Below are 21,738 nucleotides of genomic sequence, written 5' to 3' on the forward strand. Positions count from 1 at the left end.
TCTGCCACTGCTGCCATTGTCTACAGCCAGCATTTTGTGGACAGAGAAAATAAATGATAATCATTTGAATACACCCTTAAATGTACTCTATAAAACCAGATGATAAGCAACTTTATTTAGATAGCGAATACATACATACCTTCACTTGTATGCCGATCCCTGAATACACTTTTGGAATTGGAGCTATAGCCTTCAATTTCATGGATGGACGAGGCTCGCCTCATGCTGCTGATGCTGCCTCTAGGGAAAGTGTTGGACAGGGAGGTAGAGGACTGGTGTGGCTCCGTCTGGTACAGCTTCTCCCACGGGAGTTTAGGGGATGAATGGTCAATTGGTTCAGGGCCAACGCTAGCCTGGGAAGAATGGTGGCTTGAACCTATTAGAGCATGTGTGTCATTTGCCTCAATGGGACTGCAAATGCTCTTGGTGGGTGAGGGAATGCTCTGCAGTGCCACTGAGTCCTCGTTCTCTTTGGGTGAGTCCACCATCACAGCATCTGGGTCCTCTTGTGGAAGAGATTGCTTGTTGGTGTTCATTAGGCTCAAAGCAGCCTGGCGAAAGCGGAAGAATCTACTCCTCCCTAAAAGTCAAGAACAATTTTTGTGAAGCCCAATTAAGTTTTTTTTGTCTACAGCATTGAAAAATAATGACATCCATGAAATATTCAATAATTCATTGCACAGAGGCTTCTTCAGCTTAAAATATAAGAGGTAAAAATTAAAAATGAAATAAAAAAAAGTTTAGAGATCTGTCAATGAGTGCAAACAGTGGACAACAGGCAGCATTCAGTTTACTAATTATAACTTTTTATTGGATTGGCAACTTACAAGGAGTTTGGTTTTTGAGAAAGTGAAGTGCTGAAATATGTCCATTACTGAAGAGCAGATTTTTATTATAAATGTAGTCGCCTACATGATTTTCATGTTGTATTTGTCCCCAAGGAGGTATAGAATTTCAGTAACAACTGCAAGATATTTTTAATATATTATATACACTATTTTGATTTCTCTGGTGATGGGTTTTTAAAGCCAGTCCTATTTTTGGATCCAGTTCCAAGTTGAACTGAGTCACGGCCAGTCGAGTCCCTTGTTTCAATCTGTTATTCACTGTTTAGTTTAAAGCACTGTAAAGCCTCAGCGGCAATTTAGCCATTTTGCTGTAAACAAATGTTGTGTATTTTTTGAGTCTTGTGTGAAAATGTAATTAAGTGACATAAAGCGCTAATGACACCAGACGGCAGTAATGACTCAAAAGCCACCTGTCGTTAAACACCAACGAAGAAGAATAAGTTCGTGTATCTATAAAGTTTGGTGAAAGAAAAACAACAGCGTTTTAATGTTCAACAAATTTGGCGGGTCGCCCCGAAGTACCAGTAAAAACACAGTGTTTGTTTGAACGTACTCACGAAAAATGGGGGACAGGCCTAAGTTTAAACATGTCTTGTGCCTGACATGTTAAAGCAAGAGCTTGTGTGCTTTATGTATTTTTGAGGACCATAAGAAAGGAGGAGTTATCGGCCCCGGCCTACCGGCGTGACCCGCCAACCGCTGCATCTCCAGGTAACATTAAAACATCAGAGATTTATTTAAATCGATACTTATTGAATGGTTAAATAGAATTAAATATTATTTTCACTATTGTTTTTACTTGAGCTTACAACCGAGTGAGGACAGGGGTTAATGAAGATCACAGAGCTGCAAATAAACCTTCAGCAAAGCAGAATGTCCATGGTTGGACATGTCCATATTAGTGTTTAGGTTTAGGTTTGATACTTCATTACTGTAGTTTCTAACAGAGTAAAGAGTCATGTTAGCCTCATTACTGGTCTATAATCACGATTAAAACGACCATGTCATGGTTTTGGGTATTGCACATTCTCTAAATTCACAAAACACAAAAAATTTAAAACTGTTTTGTTGTAGCATTAATTAAAATAAAACAGGAACGTTATACCTTTTTAAAACTAACATACTTCATAAGGGATTTAATGAACCAAATTGAAATTAGATTCCAATTCAATGTAATACAATTAAATTGATCTGTACTCTTCACCACCCAACGTGGCTATTTTTGTTTACGCTACTGTACTTTGTGTGCAGTTCCTCTAAGTTTTTTGATAAGAACCTAATGATTGTGCGTGGTCACATTTCCAGAACGGACATGGCAGCAAATATTAGTGATCTCTGGGGACAGAATGCACCTTTTGGTTCATTAACAGTAAAAAGGGGGTGAAAGTGAACCTGCCTCACCCATCCCTCAGCACCCTTCGTACATACTCACTGCCATCTGTTTCCATTCCCTTGCCAAATGTGCTGATGTTACAACTATAGCAGTTTACAATATACAGTCAACACTCAACAAGTGTCCTGGCGATGAACCTAATGCCACCCTGAGGTGGCAGATGATACGAACAATAGTGCTGTCTCATTTCTTTGTCATCTGTAATGATAATAATCTCAACTGTTGCACCGGCAAATTTCTTAAATAACTGTGAAGTGGCTACAGGTATATGGTATATTGTAAGTAAACTTTATGTAGCACATTTCACAGATAAAATCACAAAGTGCTGTAAAATAAATACAAAACAATACAAACTTACAATCTAATTAAAACACAGCAAAGATGGAAGCATAAAAGCCCATTCAGCTAAAAGCTTATCCGAAAAGAAGTGTCTTCAGCTGCTTTTTAAAAGAATCAACAGAATCAGCCACATGTGGAGACAAGGGCAGGGTCTTCCATACCCTGGAAGCCACACAGCAGATCATTTTTAATGGTATGATGCAAATAAGGTCACATGAACAAAAAGAGGAGGCAATTTCCCACTGTAAGACATCTGGGTTTCGATACCAAGAGTCTTTATCAAAAATTCAAACTGTTCTCACTGAAAGCAAAAGTTACGTCTACACAATAGGCCCTTGCAGCGGTGTTTAAAGTGGATTAGGTCACTTGAGGGTAAAACTATTTCTTAATTTCTCTAACAATCCCCCTGAATTTGACATCAGATTTTAGGGACCACAAGCAGATTTTGACCTGATGACCTAGAGGTTCTGTTTGTATACTGCTGGAAAAAATGTTGCTCCTTTAAGTAAAGGAGTTCAAATATATTAAAGTCTTAAAAAGAGGATAATATATGGAACATGTGATTGACAGTTGGATTGATGCTGCAGAGATCTGGGCTGGGTACTGCATTGCTTTAGTGAACTTGGGTGGGTGAACTTGAAAACTCTTGTTTTACCAGCTTAGTTAGGTTTCAGCCCACAGATGATCACAAGCTGTGAATAGTATACTAGAGATACAAGCACATAACATGAGTTTCCTTTATAGTGGGCAGGGATAGTGTAAAGAACTTGAACATCTAGAAAGTGCTTAGCTTAGTACTGTGGCCTTTTAATAATCATGCCAGCTGGGCTTTTATTTTGAAGGTGCATAGATTCTAACAGTTTTTACATTTACTGTACTCTGCAAGTTAAATGTACTAGTTGTATATTGAACAGAAAAATCTCGGGTCTATCTAACATAGTATTTGAAACTCTTGTCACTGGTTTGGAGTTTTGTAGGCATCCTGAAATTGCTGAGTTAGTATGTTCTGGATGGCAGCTCAGGGAAAGAGGGGGACTCTTTGTTCCAGGTTTAGTATTGTTCTAGTTGACACTTGCTAACTTCTTTCAACACTGGATCACAATTATCTCCCTAATGTCCAACAATCATTTTTCAGGGGCTGCTATACTAAAATATAGGAGTATGCTATATGGGAATGTTCTTCCTGATCATTTCAGGTGAAGTGCTAAAAAAAGTATTTTCTTTTTTACAAGTAATGACATGTCCAAATTCTTTCTCTGATAATAGGATGGTTCAGCCATTTTCGTGATAACCTGAAAGGAATAACATTTCTAATGGTGTCAGTGGCTAATATACACCTGAAGAAATACGGAACATTCAGTATGAAAACTGTCAATATCAAAAAAACACATGATATATTTAAAATATTATTAGCATTAGTTCTAAAAAATCTTTAGGTCAAAGCAAGTACAGCCTAACCTTAGTACCCTTTACAGTCCACTTTAGTACACTTTAGTACCCTGCTGTTACTTAAGGGCTACTCAAAGAAAAGGCAGTGGTAAGGTCACCCTTTAAGTGTGATGTGTGCATGTAGTCAAGATTTTTTCCAAAGTCACATCATATGTTTGTCTCTTTCATCTACCCACAGTTTCCCTTCCTGAAGCACAGTCACAAACGATCAACAGTGATTAGTGATGTTAGCAACAGACACAGGAACTCTCTCTCTCTCTCTCACACACACACACACACACACACACACACACATGCATGTGCATGCAAACACATGCCTCCACTGCCTTGGAGGAATGAATGAGATGGATAGTTGAGCTCCGGTCAGCGATGAGAAGCTGAGTGCCTTTATTCAGAGAGAAGCAGGTAAGACTCACTGACATTTACACCTCCTGACACACATTCAAATAAAAAAATGAGACGTGGCATACGCCACATCTCCCAAACACCAAAAAACAGATATATAATGAAACATTTGTACCAAGCTTACAGACCATTCACTCCCTGCATGCACACAATGTATTTAGTCTCTGTACATGAAAACTGTCTTGTATGGTACTGGCAGTCTAAATAATTGATAGTGTTTGAAAAGCTGGCAACATGTTTGGAAGTTCGCTAAGCATGAGAGGGAAATGAATAAGTCTCCAGTGCTTAATTAACACATGTAGAGGGGTTTAATGAATGAGTGAATAAATTATCTCAATTACAGATCCACTTACAATGTTGCCATTTGTTAAAGGAGTGAGGAAGGTTTAGCTTTGAAAAAGGGGGAAAATGTGACAAAGCTAGAACAGATGCAGTACCATGCATATTTTATAGTACACCGGCACATCATGATTTTTTTAGTTGTGGCAATGAAAGAAATTGGAGGAACTGATCAGAAAAAAATGTAGAAAATGAAATTTTATGTGAAGTAGAAAATGATATAGCAAGGTGAAAGGGGTATACTAAATACTCACTTTGATCTGACTTTGTAGGAGATGTGGGACTTATTTTCTCTGTGGAGTTGTCACTTCCCTCTTCTAGGACGTAATCAAAATTTAAGATGAACATCATCACCACGCCCTCTTCATTCTTCACTGGGATTATGTGAGTGTTACACTGAAAGTCAGACCCTGAAAGAGAAACAAAATGTCAATGCCAAAAAGCTGAATCATTTCTCAACCTTTAGTCATATATCTGTCATCTCTGAAAGGACTGGTATGTCTCAACATGTCTTTACTGTAGTCAAACTAAAACTATAGAAAAAAAAAATGTATAAACAAGTAATATCACACCTTCATTTTGCTTTACACAAATTTTTGGGTAGCCAAAGAGATGCTGACCTGATTTGAAGGTCAATGCCTGCATGCCTGAACAGGTAAAATAGCTGAGATAAAATAACACAGTCAGGGGTTAATAAAAATTGTGTTGCAAACATGTACTATTTAATGAGAAATCCAATCCATAGCATGAAAATGACTAAGCCTGCTAAGCTTGGAAGACCACAGTATAGTGTAGGATAAATCAACCAGGCACGACAGATTACAGCCAATTTAGAGGACAGCAATGTGCTCATAGGAATAATCATTAAAACTCAGCATCACGTGAGGCAGTGAAGCCCATAAAAATCTGTGTTCTAAACTTAGTCTTGAGCCCAGAATATCACCATTTCTCAACTGCAGTTATAGCTGTGTTAGCAAAAGCTGTTGATGCCTGCAGGCACAATAGCCCACCAATAAAACCCAGAGTCTAAACAACACAAACGCTACTGTACAGCTAAGGTGAAATACATTGTCAGAGTGATCGTCTCTTGGATACAGGAGGAATGTAATCTTATCAGAGTACGTTTTTCATCTTTGAAATTACTACTATTTTAAAGACATGACCAAAAAGTGCATTAGATATTTAAAAAATGTATCCGAATCTTTCTAGTGGAAATAATATTGCAAGTGTCCCTTCATCACTCTATGTAGGTCTGTCTTTCTATCTGGCTTGTTGTGTTACTCCTACTCACAGAGGACAAACATTACCAGTGTTCACTGTAATCTCCTCAGGGCTCACAGACACCCTGCCAGCAGCATTCATTAGCAGTAGACTTGCTGTCTGACTAAATATAACAAGCTTGGTCTGCCTCAACATGCCAGAGTTCTTTTGGAAGGATTTCTGCATCAAAATTCCCAGAAGTAATGCTGTATTGTCACCATTGAGGACATGATAATGTTATTTAAATTCAACAGAAAACATACAAAAAATGTGAGCGTACAGGTAGAATTCAATGTTTCACCCATATCATGCAAGAAACCACTTGTGTATGTGCTAGATGTCGATAATAAGACCAGTGGGTGTGGACTACACACCCAACTTCTCTGGTGTTATGAGTGCGTGGTTATGTTATGAGTAGGGAAACTGAAAGTCCTTCCCCAGCAAATCCCTTTTTTATAAAAGCACTTTCCAGCATTTCCAAATCATTCATCTAATTCTCCATTGTCCCCTCTGTAAAAGGCAGCCCTGTTGGTTTTGACTTTGATCTGTTTGATAAACAGTATGCAGATTTTTTTTTTTTTGTCCCTGCCAGAGTGAAAAAAGTCAATATCAACTTTTAATTATTTGATAAGTTCTATATAAATTGAATTAGTTAGTGACGAAGACTTTTCCTGTACACTCCAAAATTATACTTGAAAATACTGATTATGTGGCAATTTGGCCTTTGTTCCTGTAGCAAAAAGACAGCACTGACATGTGGCAAAGGCCCACAGTGAGACTGAGTATTTGGGACCAAAGTAGTGTTGCTAATCTTATTTTAATCATTGTAGGTATGTAGTGTAAAAGGAAATATATGGACAATACATTAGGCATCATAATAAGATAAATTATATGCCCGTTACAGTATATAGTAACTTTAAGAAAGGTCTGCAGTTCATGGTCAGTGGCTTAACCTCTAAGATACTGTAGATTACAGTATTAGAAAGTGTTTAGCCTTATGCAATCTAGTTAAGACAAGCAAAACACGTTCCTGTGTGAGATATAATGTATGGCTTTGGCCTTCATGAAAAATGAAAATTTGAGACTTTAACAGTTTTCCTCCTTATGTGAGGAAACATCTGCCAATATTCCCTTTGCTTTGATCTAAAGTTTCCTTGCTGTCAAGGGTTTTCTAAAGTTTTTGAATAAAGGATGAACCCATGCACTGAATAATAATGTGTTGCTTAAGTTCACTGAATGCAGCAGTGAGCACATAAATTACAAATGTTTTAAGAGCATAAAGGTTTCCCTACGTGTTTGAAGAAATACAAGTTATTTAAAGTTAATACATGTTCAGAAAATGCACATATGGAAACATTGTAGTTACGCTCTAAAAATCCCCTTCACAAAAAGAACAACTAGGAGTTGTACAGTGTATATTAAAAACAACATGCATATCATGTACGTTACACAGAAATATGTTGTGTGCAACCAAGATAATTAATTCAGTAGAAATATTTCTGGCCTGGAGTTTTACCTTAGCAGATGGGGAAACAATAGTCATGCTTAAAGGCTAAGCCATGGGGGTCTCTTCTCATCTGGTCTCCTGCTGAATGTCACCTCTACCAAAATGGATCAAAAGAAAGCTTCTCTGTAACTGCTATGCTAAATCAACACAGACACAGCAGTTCTAAATTTGATCTAATCAGTATTTTCTTTATTATTTTTGGAAACTTGCGTATATGCCTGTCATGCTTATATACAGCAAAACAAGGGGAACCTTTTTTCGAATAACAGAGCGATCGCCATTTAAAGTTATGGATAGTAAACCTTGTGATCAGCAGAGATACTCATGACGACAACGATTACCTCAGTCCGTGGTTCAGAACAACCATGTTATTCATCTCCTTTCTGATCAGTCCAGATAGTTTTCTGAATGTATTTTGGTGGGCAAAATTATTTGCACTTAAAGTTCACTTGTCTGATTTTGAATATTCTTATTCATCTAGACCCTTTTTGAGTTGTCCTGTAATTTGTTAGACTAAGTATCATATCATTACACAAAACTTGTTGACGTTGAAAAAACAGATCAAATAAAACTTTAAAGCGTGATCATCTTTAAATATTTAAAATATTGTTATTGATATGTACAACCAGGTTGATAAAGAGAGCCTAAGCCAAATGCCAGTGCTAACAGAATCCAAGCTTTACATTTCAAATCACTGTCAAATTCAATTGGAAAGGTCCTATTTTCTAGATCTGTGGCGCTACCCTATAAGTGAAAAATTGCCTTGGCAGACATGATTTCTCATATTGTCATGAACGAAACTGACAGTTTTATGAAAAGCGATGGCCTTTTTCAGATTCATTGGGAGGTTATATTGGATTAGCAGTCTGACCTATTTACAAGTTGTGATACTACTGCAAGATATGTTTTGTACACATACTGTGGGAAAAGCTTACATTGTTCCCAAATGATAAAAAAAAAAACAAACTGAAACACGTTAAATTCTGATGAAAGCTTTATATTGAATTGAAGATCTAAACCTTCAACGGGGAATACACTTATTTAAAAAAACATTTCTGTCCTCTCTGACAGTGCCTTATAAACATATTCTTTTTAGTTTATAAAGGATTGTACCCACTCCTGTATTCCCGTCTACTCTTGTCACCACATTGATGTCATGAAAACCAACAGGAGCATGTAGAACAGACCATACATGATTGACTTTGGCTTTTTGCTCTGTAAGTTTGTGTCATGGTTAAAGTGTCTCACTGCATGCTCTGTAGCCAATTTTAAGACTTCACTGAAAAGCATTTGAAAAACCCCTATCTGGGTATCTTCAAGGCGAGACTGTTCTCAACTGTGTACCATGATCCCTATTTGCACAATTTGTTGTTTTTTGCCAGTTTATATGACTGTGGGTTTTTTTTATGCACTCTTTATGCACATGAAACAGTTTAAAAAAAATTTTTTTTTCTTCCCCCTGTGGTCAAATACTGTTTTAAGCTTTCAGACCTGTGTTGCCAGTATCCCCAGTAAAAACATAATCCATGCATCACACTGTTCCTTTATTTCTTAAATATATACCAAGGTGAGCTAACTATGCGATATCAATTCATACATCTGGGATTGTTTGTTGTTCTGGGAGTTTGTTTTGCATTAACTATTTTGTTTTCTGTTCAGTGTGTTCAAGAACTACAAGAACTATGCGAATGTGTGCTTTATTTGGCTTATGTTTTATTTTATTCCAGCACTTTGTTTTCTTAAATGTGCAGATGTGCAACTTTTTGAATTCTTCTCTTATCTGTCTTTGATAGTTGTAGTTGATGTGATAAAAATAACCATTTGGGTTTTACGATACCCTACCTTGCAGTTTGTCTCCAACACTCAGCAAAACATAATACTATAAAAACATGGCCATAGTTGCTGGATGCAGTTAACATGGTTGATAGTAGAGCAGTTTGGACCAGTAACAGAGTGGATTCATTCCCTGACCTTTATACAGTGTTTTCCTGCAAGCCAAGAATTGTTATTTACACCTGCTTGAATTAATGGACAGTGTATTAAGGCTAGCTCCCTTTTCATGATGGAAATTTCATTACTGTAGATTCACTTTCCATCATCAATTATTAAAGCATTGCTGTTTAATGAAGTGATCCTTTGGACACTATATCAATGATGACTCGCAGGTCAGGTAGAGTTGTGGTTAAATGTGAGATGTCTTGAATATACATAAATATAAGTGTTTATATTTTTCAGCAGCATGAGTACCGCTATACATCTTTTAATCGCATTTCTAAAAGAGAAGCTCACCCTTTGATTTGGATGTATTGAGGCTGCCTATTAATCTGCATAAGCTGATCTGCTTTAGGAGAAACATGAGTAATATTGTTGAGCGCTGATTTTTGTTTTTGTATTTTTTTTTTTTTTTTTTTTTTGTAATGTACTATCCACAGCTGCAGTTTCTAAACAGTACAGCCCCAAACTGCTGCCTGGTCGTAAGTCTTGCATAATGAAATCTGACATGTTTCTCGTTTAAGGCTATTCTGCTTAAGCCAATACACAACATTACTGGGGCGTAGCCAATTGGGACTAGGACATGTAGGGAGAGGCCATGCAAGCTAACCCTTTGTTTATAATTCTTGGATCTTGTGGCAATATCTTGGTTCAGTAAAGACGGCTGTAAGCTAGCCAGCCTGGCCTAATTTCATTTTCAATCAGTGTCTCCAGAACTATCATAGATAACTAGCAGGTCCAGATTTCATACAGTGTTTCTTTACAGGTATCAATTTGTGATAATTTGCTCTATGATCTATTGTTCTGTTTTAATTAAGCACAGATGTTGAGAATTAAATGCAATAAATGATTAAAAAATATTAGGTTGGCATACACTGCATTAAGAGAAAAACACAGATGGTATGGAGAGGAATATTAGATTACCACCTCCAGCACAAGCAACCCACAAGATGAAAATAGCCTACCCAATGTGAAGCGAGACCTGCTTTGTTAAAGTGTTTAAGGCTCCATCTGCTCCTTCTCACTACCACTAAAAGTGTTTCACATCCTAATTATTGGGCAACAATGGTAACAAACCATTCATTAGATAAATAAATATGAACATTTAGCAGTAATAAAGATGATATTAATTTGCTCCCTTAGCATGTTTTCCTCATTTTACATACTACAGAGATGGACAGAACCAGTGTGATGTTTTTACTGTGATAGATTTACTTGGACAAGAGGACTTCATCCTAACAAAACCTGATGAGGAAAGCTCTGTATGTGTTTCACCTCATACTGCGAGACACCAAAGGGAGCTGAGTGTAATGAAAAATGGATGTGCTCTTTCGGAGGGTAGTCATCCAAGTGTCCTGCAGCACACCCGGTGCACTGTAGGCACTCCATGTCCCCTTCCCCTCGCTTCTCTGCCAATAAACGCTCAGCAGTGGTACATGGCCCTTCAGTACCCTCGGTGGGGAGTCACCTATGAAACGTACACCCATGCATACCACATGTCCCAGATCATTCAGCACATTGAGCTAAGCTGCTGCTGTTATGTAGCCATTATCCTTTTAACTTCTCTTCGCTGTATGGTGTCAGCTTCCTTTTGTTAAGACTCATTCAGGTACAAAGTATTATTACACCCTGTGGAATAGGATAGCTTTACAAAGCCATCAAGGGAAAGCACTTATCTCATTGATTATGTATTATCATTGGAGGAAGAATGCTCTTGTGGCATCTTTTCACACAACCCTTCTTGGTTGTTCATATAGAATGGATCACAAAAATTAAAAGACATGCCCTCGTGCTTTTTTGGTGCTCCTTTAGCCCCCATCGTTCCACTACTTTTAATTTCTAAGCATATGCATAAGCAGCTTAACTTTTTGCCTTTTCAGTAAAAAGAGCCAAAGCTTTGTTGCTCCTGATGTCACACAGCTTCCTCAAATCCTAACCTCACTTTTTTTTTTAAAGATATCCCTCCTGAGTTATTGATGGAAGAGGAAAAGCAAACATTGTCACGTTGCAGTTTTTTTTCAACATTGTCTTTTATGGCATATCCTCAGATCATAGTTCAACCGACCAACATTTGAATGGACTTTATCTCCTATGTGAAAAAAGGAGAGAAAGTGAATTTGGGTACTTATCTTCACTGCTGCTGGTTTATTTTATGTTCTCTTTTAGCATGCCAGTGTGATTTCTGTAGGTGCATAGAGAATGGAAGGCTTTAATACAAAGGATTAACTGATTTGCATGAGGACTTATAACTTCAAATACAGTTAGGAGAGGAGACATGAAATACATCCATTTTCCACACATAAGCTTCAATTTGTAGGGCAACTTGAATCAATAGGGCCATTGCTCTTGAGGATTCTGTGAATCTTTCATTCTTCTATAGCAGTGGGAATGTGTCCTCCATACCACTTTAATGCATTTACTCTGTAAGCTACTCATTCCTAGTCACTGCACTGACAGCCTTGACATCTTTATTCATGAGCACACACGCTCACTGTAAATTCCTCTGAGTTGTGTCTTAAAGCTGTGATGCACACTGTGGAGGATTGTGAAGAGACGGCGAGCAATGATTATGTTGAAAGGTTTCTGTAACTCTCATCTGCCACAGTTTTAAACATTGCAGACACATGACATCTAGATGGAGTACAGCACATGCATGGAAGATGGAAGGATAGGAAAGTAAATTAAGTTGCTTGAAAATCCTGCTCGTCAAAAACCAAGCTGTGCGTGTGCTTACAAACAAACCCTAGAGTGTTTTGTGTAATTGTCTTGCAGGTTTCTGAAATGGTCTATTTTAGCAGTGTAGCAGCTGGCTCTCGGTTTCATTATGATTAATGGGAAAAAAAAAAGGTCTAGTGTGATGGCTGCTGATGGTAGATTAAACATGTATCCATGGCCTAGAATCTAATCAAACTCACAATTAAAAATTAAAACTCTGGCTCCTTATGATTAAATAAAATATTACATCTCTTTTTCAACTTAGACTCTTCATATACTGTTGTTTGTTCATGCCTTACAAGTCATCTGAATAAAGAATAAGAGCTCCTGTGCAATATGGGTTCTAGTGGATTCAACTGGGGATGCAATTACAATTTGCTAAAATACCCAGTTTTAAGCTTCATGGCTAAACAAATCCTTTAAAGATTCTGTTATTCCATGTTTAATTAATACTACAGATGTTGGAAAAGTACACCTCCGTAGTGTACAAACTCACAACATATTAAAGTGTAAAACATAAAATGGAGCATAGGCCCCCAGTGGGCAGTAAACACAGCAAAAGGAAAAAAGAGTGTAGAAAGAGCTAATGAATATCACAGATGATTTTATCTGCTGAAAGCTCTACAACCTTTTGGCAGATATAAGAATGCAATTGTTTAGATTTGGTTGTTCATTACTTTGGTTTCTATTAGTGTAAGAGTCATACTAGTGTAGTAATTGGTCTGTAATCACAATTAAAATGACCAGTTATCAACCCATGTTATTGGTATGGTACATTTTTAGATTCCTAAATAATAAGTTAAATCTTTTCTGACTCCACAAAACAGTTCAGTCATTTTGTAGCTGTACTAAGTGAAATGGAAGCAGTACATTTCTTTTTTTTTTTTTTCACTAACTAAAGGATTCGAAAGGATTCAGATTTGGTAAGTGAATGTAAAATTGGATTCAGTTTAAATAAACCACAATATTTTTATTAAATCAATATGATTTCCATTAAAGCAACAATATCCAACATGTCTGTCTGTACAAGAGGAGTACCTCTGTATTAACTCTGTATAGATATGCCATGCTGACCATAAAAGGCTGATGTGAGAGTATGTCAGGAGGTGGTCAATCCAGGGATTTATGCCACTGAGGGGTAACATCATATTAATTCTCTCTGAGTCTGGATTGCTGTCTCCACAGTGCGCCATTCATACCAGGACTAGGATTTGTCAAATATGAATGACAAACACCAGTCTAGCATGAAAGAGAGTGTATTTTTATGGAAAACTGACAAAGCCTTACCCTATCACATGTACAGTAATTTTACAGTTAGTGGATTGATCCAGTGACTACTATCTGTACATCTTTGTTGCAAACCTCAATATTGCTAAGTGTGCTTTCCCTCTTCAAGGTACACAGTGATTGTATTTTATTTGAAAGAAGCAAAGCAGATAGATTTATGGTCTAGTCAGAAACTGTAATAAACTTTACAAGGCAGCAGATAAGCTCAGTCTCTCACTCTATAAAAGCACAAAAGCTATATACAATGCTATTGTATGATCTAGCACCTACTCTTTCATCCTAATTCTATTTCTATTACAAATCCAGGACTAGGCAGAGCTGCACACCATCATTTTGGCAGCCAAAGCATTTTTTTCTGTCACCCAGGCACATGATGTGAACTAAGGCAGGTGTCGAAAAGAAGTGCCCATTATTTCTGGCTCTGTGTTTCACAGTGTTCTCATTTACTTTTGCATCTTACAGTCCATCAGACCTCATCTGTACTGCACACATTCCCATATGTTCTACCTATTTTACACAGTATCACAAAATATGTAGTAGGAATGCGAAGCAAACCAAAGAGACAATGTTTCCAATGTATTATTGTTTAGATGTGGCTACTATATGCAAAAATGTGTTGTTAGGATGATGTTTTATTGTTTTGTCTTACAAATACTCTTGAAGTCTAGATTCATAATCTTTCCTGATGCATGATTGAGTGAGGCACAGAGATATGTTACGCCCGATACGCCTGACATATAGTTACAGAAAGCAGTTACTTTAGGGCTGGCCGAGTTATCATCAGACCACAGGAGCAGAAGTTTGCGCTCTTTCAGCAGCTTCATATCAGGGCTTTAGATGCTATGACAGCTAGGTCACTGACTCACCATCCTTACGGTAGTAGGTGATTTCCACCTTGCGCTCCTCAGACCCGAGCAAGGCCTGGGACACCTGGCTGATGGCCTCTTTGTCTGTCAGGTCGCCGTGCAGGAAGTCACAGGTGCATGGCTTCTGCATGATGTCTGGTCTGGAGAAGCCTGTCATCTCACAGAAGCCGTCGTTGCAGTATATGATTGCACAGTTTTCCACCCTGGCATTGGCTATCAAAAATTTCCGGTCTGCATGAAAAGAAAGAAAGTATTTACTGTGTAGTGCCTGCTTGGTACCTCTGACCTCAGAACCCACACCACAGGGGGAGGTTACAAATAAAACCAATCAAGTTAAGTTCACTATCACTTCCTAAACATTTTAATTGAAGCTGTATAAAAAAGGCCAGCCTGATGATTTTATTCAGCAACAAAAATCCAACAATTAGAGTCCTATTTGTTTGTGTTTTTAACAAAAGTCATCCTAACATGTTTTTATTGGGGAGAACAGTCTTAAAATATACATGAATCCATTCATTTTTCCCCTCAGTGTAATGTTTTAGAAAATACTTTCTTGTATGACCTAATGTGGTTGCAAAAAAATGTACACCAAGAAGATACTTACTCTGACCCTCGAATTTCCGAATGATTATTCCAAGAAATGTGTTTTGTGGCGCAACGTGACCTCTTCTTACAGGCATGTTTATACACAAAATATCCTGCAATCTCCAGTAAAAGCGCCTTTACATGTAAATCCCGAAGTTACAGATGTTGGCGCTTTGTGATGCTTCCTTTACCACAGACCATACTCGATGGGAGCACTCTTCCCACTTTCAACGACCTTCCTACTTCACCGAGTTTTTTTTTTTTTTTTTTTTTGCTTTCTTACCCCGTTTGTATGCCTGAAAATGTAAATGCCTCCTCACCGAAACGCGCGGATTCGGGGAGGATTGTTCGAGTTAGATTCAGTTCGCAAAGCATGTCGCGTTGAGGATGGATGCGATCCTGACGTCCTCTGTTGTGTGGTGTGTTGGGCGCACACAGCGTACAGCGGTTGATATGCCAAGAGGAGTGACGTTGTTCTCAGGGGGCTTAGTTTCCCTCCACCTCCGGTAAGGAGAAGTCATATATATCCCTGTGCACCAAGACTGAGCATTTTTACTATACGCGCATATTCGGGATTTTTAGACCAAAAAACGTTTTTTCTTTTTCTTCCTATACTGATATTACACTTTTGGTGAGCAGTGATACATTATACCATGCGAACAATCAACCCTATAGTATTTCTCTACAATGGACTTTTTCTTTTAATAGTAGTAGTGGTAGATGGTGCAACATTTTGGAAAACATGCACACATGATCTCTTTAGCATGGCTCATTACAAAAAATGGTTGTTCCTGGAGTATATTGGCTTGGAGCAGTGATGTACAGTCACTTTGGTCACTGTGGACTGGACTTTGCTGGAGAGATTATTAGACTTCGTATTAAGTTAGGCTTACTGGCTCAATAGAAAGAGTGGCATGATCCTTCACCTAATTTTTGTCAAGAAAAATGTTTTTAAAAATCAAGTACATATCTATTAATCGATAATATTGTAATACATATTATGTAATGACATTACCAGCAATGGCACTATTATTTTGGTTTGGGTTCACTCAGTCATCACATGCAGCATGATATGTCCAGTTTTAAATATGTTCACAGCTTAACAGCACATGAAACATAATGGCCTGATATTGTTCTCAGCATTAAAGCGTTTTAATGAGGAGAGATCTATTCAGCCAGAATAGCTGAAAACCATGTAGGGTTTTTGTAAAACAGTTCAGGCATTTGACTGCCAAGAACTGCTGAAGAGGATGATGAAGTCAGGTGATGATGGAAATCTAGACTAGATTTATATTTGGCACATGTGGTTGGAAATCTTTCAGCACCAATCATCTTTTTCTAATGTTGTGTAGAAACGAAAACAGGTGTTGAAAATCTGTTGATGCTTTGCTGTACTGTGTGTAGCTGTGTTCACTGTGTGTTAAGGTGTGTGCTGAGCTGAGCTGAGGCATAAAGTGTTCTCAGGAGGGCCACAAATTAACACTAGAACTAGTGCTCAGCTTAGGGGGTTTCAGGCTTTTAGTCACTGTTACACTGCTGCTGGGCTCAACCCACCTCCACCACTGTGAATTGAACAATAAATATAAATTCCAATATTCTGTTGTGTTTAGCCCTGGTTTATACCAGCATTTACAGATGCTTTAGTATTGGGATAGTCCACAAACTCCAGAGAATAATATCTAGAGTCTAACTTCTTGTTATTGACCTATAGTGAGCCCTGTTCTAATTTTGGTTCCTCCATGAGGTTCTGGGGAAAAGCATCCATTCAGCTTGTGTACACTGCAATCAGCTGCCCACAGTTTTAGATCAGAGACTTGATTAGAATTGCAGACTTGACCATAATGGCCAGTGATCCAAAATAATTAGCTGAAAGCTGCACAGGCTTTTCAGCAAACTGTTTCTTGGTGATACTGGTATTACTGTAGCAACACATTCAAATTATAGTCAATTATTTCATTTAATCATTTAATTTTGTCCAGGACAATGAAAATTATTGAGGTTCTTCTGTTATCCACCCCCTCAGTCATATTCCTGGAATAATCTATTTGCTTTTACAGCATGGATGTATTAAGAGAGCTGGATATGGCGAGCCACTCAGCCTTGGTGCCAGTTTGGCTTACAAATGTTCCCTGTGGTATTTTCCCCATAGACCACCATTATTAAAGAGATATCTGCAAAAATGGACACAGGAGCAGCACACTTCCAACTGCATACAAGCTCAATTATTACTTTTTGTGCTAGTAATTTTAATTCATTTTCCAACGGCCTCAAATTTTAATGTCATCCCAAAGTAAAGTATGTGGTCCTGCTTAGCAATCTTCAACAAAAGGGATGGCTGCCATCCTTTTGTGTGGTTTTAGATTTGTATAATGCATTCAGTTTTGAAGAAAGGCAGCTAGGGTGTTAGGATGTTGTTTCTCAGCTTGTCAATACATGAGTGGATTTTCATTATGTTTATGTATATTTTAAGAACAGCTATTAATGCAGTTATTTCGGCTACAGTGGGTTCCAAACACTGTACATTATTCCCTATTGTGTAAAAACTGAGTGTAGTTTATTTATTTTTGAGGAACATTTTATATATATGTATTATATATATATTTATATATATTTATTATATATATAAAAGACATTTTTTACTGTATTGTGAGGATTCTAAAAGTTCCTGTAAGTTTTCACAAAAACCTTCAACTGTAGGTTTAACTGAGGCGCTGTCCATGGTCCTGCAGTGGTCCTGCAGTGACAGTGACTGCCATACTTTTATACTTCAATGATATACATTTGCCTACTTGCAGTGCACACACTTGCCTACTGAATGTTTCTCATTTATGGGATTTTCATGAATGGGTGGAGACGAACTAGAGAAATAACAGCTAATTTTCAGACTCTAACCAACAGCCATATGGTGAGAAAAATGAAAATGACTGCATAATGCAAATCCTTACTTAGACCTAAAACATCTGCCTCAGTATTTTACTTTTTTTCTACAATGCAGTAACTCTAGGCCATAAATTTAATCAAATCGGGTGTTTTAATTAAAACGGAATCAAAATGCACATATATTCTCTTGTTTTACTGATGTATATTCAAAAGAGAACACAAGGAGAAAGAGCACATTATGAATGCCACCCAATAATGTGATTTATTTTAGTTTTATTCAGACTCCAGGCCAAACCATCATGTCATATAGAAAAGCACTCTTGTTTAATACTTAGAGTACTTATGAACCTTAGTGTTTTGTTATCTTGTACTTTTTGGGAGCTTGTTTGGAGCTACAGGATGTAATTTTTTCCTTCAGTTTTATTGGCCTCAATTTACGACATAGAAGCAACAGAATTGGCACCATCTTTTTCCTTTCTGTACTGCTCTGGAAAAGGAGTTTGCTTTTTTTTTTTTTTTTTGCTAATAACATGCAAGATAATCTTGTGTTTTTCATTCTCTACCTATAAGCAGAAACCTCTCCAGGCCACAATGTTTTGGCTGCAGTGTTTTATCACTGTTGTATTAAACCAATCTGCAGCTCTCATCCATTTGTCACGACACATAGGACAGCCACTACTCTCTAACAATTAAGTTAGATTATTATATATTGTTTTTTTCCCTTGTGTAGTTATCTTAAACTCTTAACATAAACACTGACCATTGTACAAATCATTTTCCAAGCTATTACTTATAGTATTATGACTTGTGAGAAATAGCATTTTTGTGTGCATATCATTTGCAGAAACATATTTGATTAGTGCTGACATATATGCTGACTGGTAAAAGCAAAGGGTAGCAGTGGGTGGGTGGGGGTGATACTGAGAGCTGTACACAAAGGAAACTCGTATGACGAGCTGCGTCCCCTTGGGTAAAGACATAATGCATGCTCACTCACCTCACAATGCATGTGAATTACACTTGAAATAAAGATTTTATTCTGAAGAGCTATTTTGACATCCAATAGTGGAGATAAAAAGAGCAAGTTTGATCTTCGATTCTTTGTTAGCTGTTACTGAAAGTATTTTTTGATGTGCTAAATGTTTTAAGTGGTTTGTCAGTGTTACAAATGCCATGTTCTAAATGTAGTGTTTAAAAGGAGCTGTATCTGATATGTCAGTTTTACAATTTAATGTAAAGAGGAGAGGTTGGGATTAGAAATCTGAAGAGTAGACAGCACTGCACTCAACTGTGAGGAATGAAATTGAGCGAAACCCCAAACCTGTACCAGGCAGGTCTTATTTTGCTGATGTTAAGAGAGCATTTGCTCTAATGGCATGTACTTGATATTTTATCCCAAATGGTACAACTCTAACAAGATGCATGGATGCATTAAATCTTCCATCTCTGACAGGTATTAGTGTCTCCAACTGAATATGAGAATGATGTTCATCTTCCATGGCTAGAGGACTAGTAATTGGCCTGTCTGGTAACAATAGCTTCTGCTGTGAGTGATTGCAAAAAGGAGGACAATGCTTTAGTGGAGAAGGAGCACCCCGATTCAGTCCATGCCAGAAAACATTCATCTTTTTAGCAACAAAGGTGAATCCCTACCTTCTCTGGTAGCAGTTGCTGTTTCACAGCTGAAATGAACTATTTAGAGGGGGAAAGTAAAAACATAATTTCCTGTTAGATTACATTAAATTTTAAAATTGTTAAATTAATTCTAAAGTAAATAGTGGCAATAATCTGTTTTTACAGTGCAGTGAACACTTTGAATACTATATTGTTGTTTTGAACATTGTGCTGCCATTCATTCATTTGGTCATTCATTCATTCACTCCACATAATCTCTTGGAGTTTAGAGCAATTTGCAAAACAGCAGCAACTGCAGCAGCATCCGCTGCCCAGAGCCTAATCCAGGTCTCACAGCAGTATAGCTCTCTCTGTCTCTCTTTCTCACCCCTACTAGCTCTGCTACCGTGGCCCATACACATTCATAATATACAGTTGTAGCGTTTACTCATTGTCTGCATAAACCATTACAGCCCTGCCTCTGAGAATAATCCAGCGCAAAACACCAGAGTGCTGTTGCTGCTTTTGCTGCTGTGCCTTATCCCATATGCCACTGCACACATTCTCCACCATCTGCCCTCAGTGAGAAAAAAATGGAGCAAAAAAAATGCACCCTGCACTTTTGGCTTAGTATGTGACTTCACAATATTATTTAATCTGCCAGTAGTCAGTTCTTTGTCCTGTCTGCCTGATTGAAAATGTTAGAGCTATAACATGTGGTAAAAATGAGCTTTAGGAATGTGATTCTTACAATTTTGTATTTTAAAACATATGGAATGCTACATTAATTCATCAGCACTTCTTTTTTTCCTCAGTGCCTTGGGTACAGATATTGTTTTGAACCACCCCATGTCACACGTTTCCATTAATTTACAGGGTCAGAAATCCTGCAGCATCTGTCCCCTGTGTCACCACTGAGGGAGCCGAGTGCTAGCTCCTGTGTGAATGCAGCTGCAGTCTCTAGGCACAAGCACCATATGCTGCCACCCACAAATAGGCTACAAAGTCATCTGACAGTGAACCACTGCCTGTGTGTCTCCGTTTGCCTTTGACTAGGCTGTGACTGCTGATTCATCACAAAGCCTGGTGTTTTCTGTAGGCCAGCCATCCAGTGTTGTTCATCAGACTGGCAGCAGAAGGAGAATTAGGCCTGAGACATAGAGCCTACACAGATACTGCTGGGGGAAACAATAATTCCAGCTATGGATGTTTCTGAAGTCATTAGCAGTATATATCTTTTTTTCTATGCCAGTGAAAATTGCCCCCTAAGGCACCACATTTGTCCATCCATCCCTTTTCTACACCCGCTTATTCCTTAACCAGGGTCACAGGGAGCCTATCCCAGCTCTTTCGGGTGGAAGACAGGGATACCAGTCCATCACAGGGCCAAATATAGACACACAAAGACAAACAACCACACACACTATGGGAAGAAACCGGAGTACCCGGGCTAAACCCAGGCAAGCACTGGGAGAACAAGCAAACTCCACACAGAAAGGCCAGGTTGCGAACCCACAACCTTCTTGCCGTGAGAGAACAGTGCTAACCACTCAACCACCATGCTGCCCACCCACCGCATTTGTGTGTTGGCAGTAAATAATAAGTCAGATTCACTCATCCACTTGCCCTGCACCTTCTGACTTTGTTTCCTGTTTTGTGTAAATAAGATGATAATGAGGAAAATAAAACTGGAATATACCGATAATCAGAAATTAAATATCCTCTCTGTGTCACTAAAAGGCCAATACAATACATCAGATGCCATAAAAATGTGGGGGAAAAAAGTACAGCTTTTGCCATCTCCTTGACAAGTTTTAGGAGGAGCAGTTAATTGCCACTTTTGTCAGGAAGCATTTTTTTATTTTAGCTATCCCCTCACTGATCATTGGTTACCATGAAAATATAGTTGTTCTGTTGTTGTGGTGTTCCTTATAACGTTTTTGTTACAACAGCATCTTAACCTGTGAATTTAAATGACAAATAAAACGCATGCATTTTAATTTTCATGATGCAGATGCAGTAAGCTGTAATGACAAAATACAAAGCAGCGGTTTATAATATTTGCTGTCCCAGGCAAGACGAAGAAGCGCACAGGTGCATTCAGTGTGAATGTTTGAGAAGAAAGCAAGCATGGGCCGTGGCTCTCCCAGCATTTGCTATTTTTGCATTCGTAGTATAATACAATATATTTACACCGAAAGCAATAAAAGAAGTACATTTTTAATGTAATGTAGTACAGTCTAACATAATGCCTGTTGT

At 38.0% G+C, this 21,738-nt stretch overlaps 1 protein-coding gene across 3 annotated transcripts in view; it reads right to left on the reverse strand.

Annotated features, from left to right (window-relative positions):
- Nucleotides 1-15,390, reverse strand: part of kcnh7 (potassium voltage-gated channel subfamily H member 7) — a 30,532-nt gene extending 15,142 nt beyond the window's left edge. For all 3 annotated transcript variants that reach the window (XM_026295825.2, XM_026295826.1, XM_026295827.1), the window contains exons 1-4: nucleotides 15,005-15,390; nucleotides 14,401-14,631; nucleotides 5,028-5,183; nucleotides 140-580 (exon numbers count right to left, since the gene is read on the reverse strand). In XM_026295825.2, the coding sequence (XP_026151610.1) occupies nucleotides 140-580; nucleotides 5,028-5,183; nucleotides 14,401-14,631; nucleotides 15,005-15,080 (904 nt within the window). In that variant the 5' untranslated portion in view covers nucleotides 15,081-15,390. The remainder of the gene's footprint in view (nucleotides 1-139; nucleotides 581-5,027; nucleotides 5,184-14,400; nucleotides 14,632-15,004) is intronic.
- Nucleotides 15,391-21,738: the final 6,348 nt, after the last annotated feature.

Source organism: Mastacembelus armatus, chromosome 21 (genome assembly GCF_900324485.2).
Source record: "Mastacembelus armatus chromosome 21, fMasArm1.2, whole genome shotgun sequence".
NCBI lineage: Eukaryota > Metazoa > Chordata > Actinopteri > Synbranchiformes > Mastacembelidae > Mastacembelus > Mastacembelus armatus.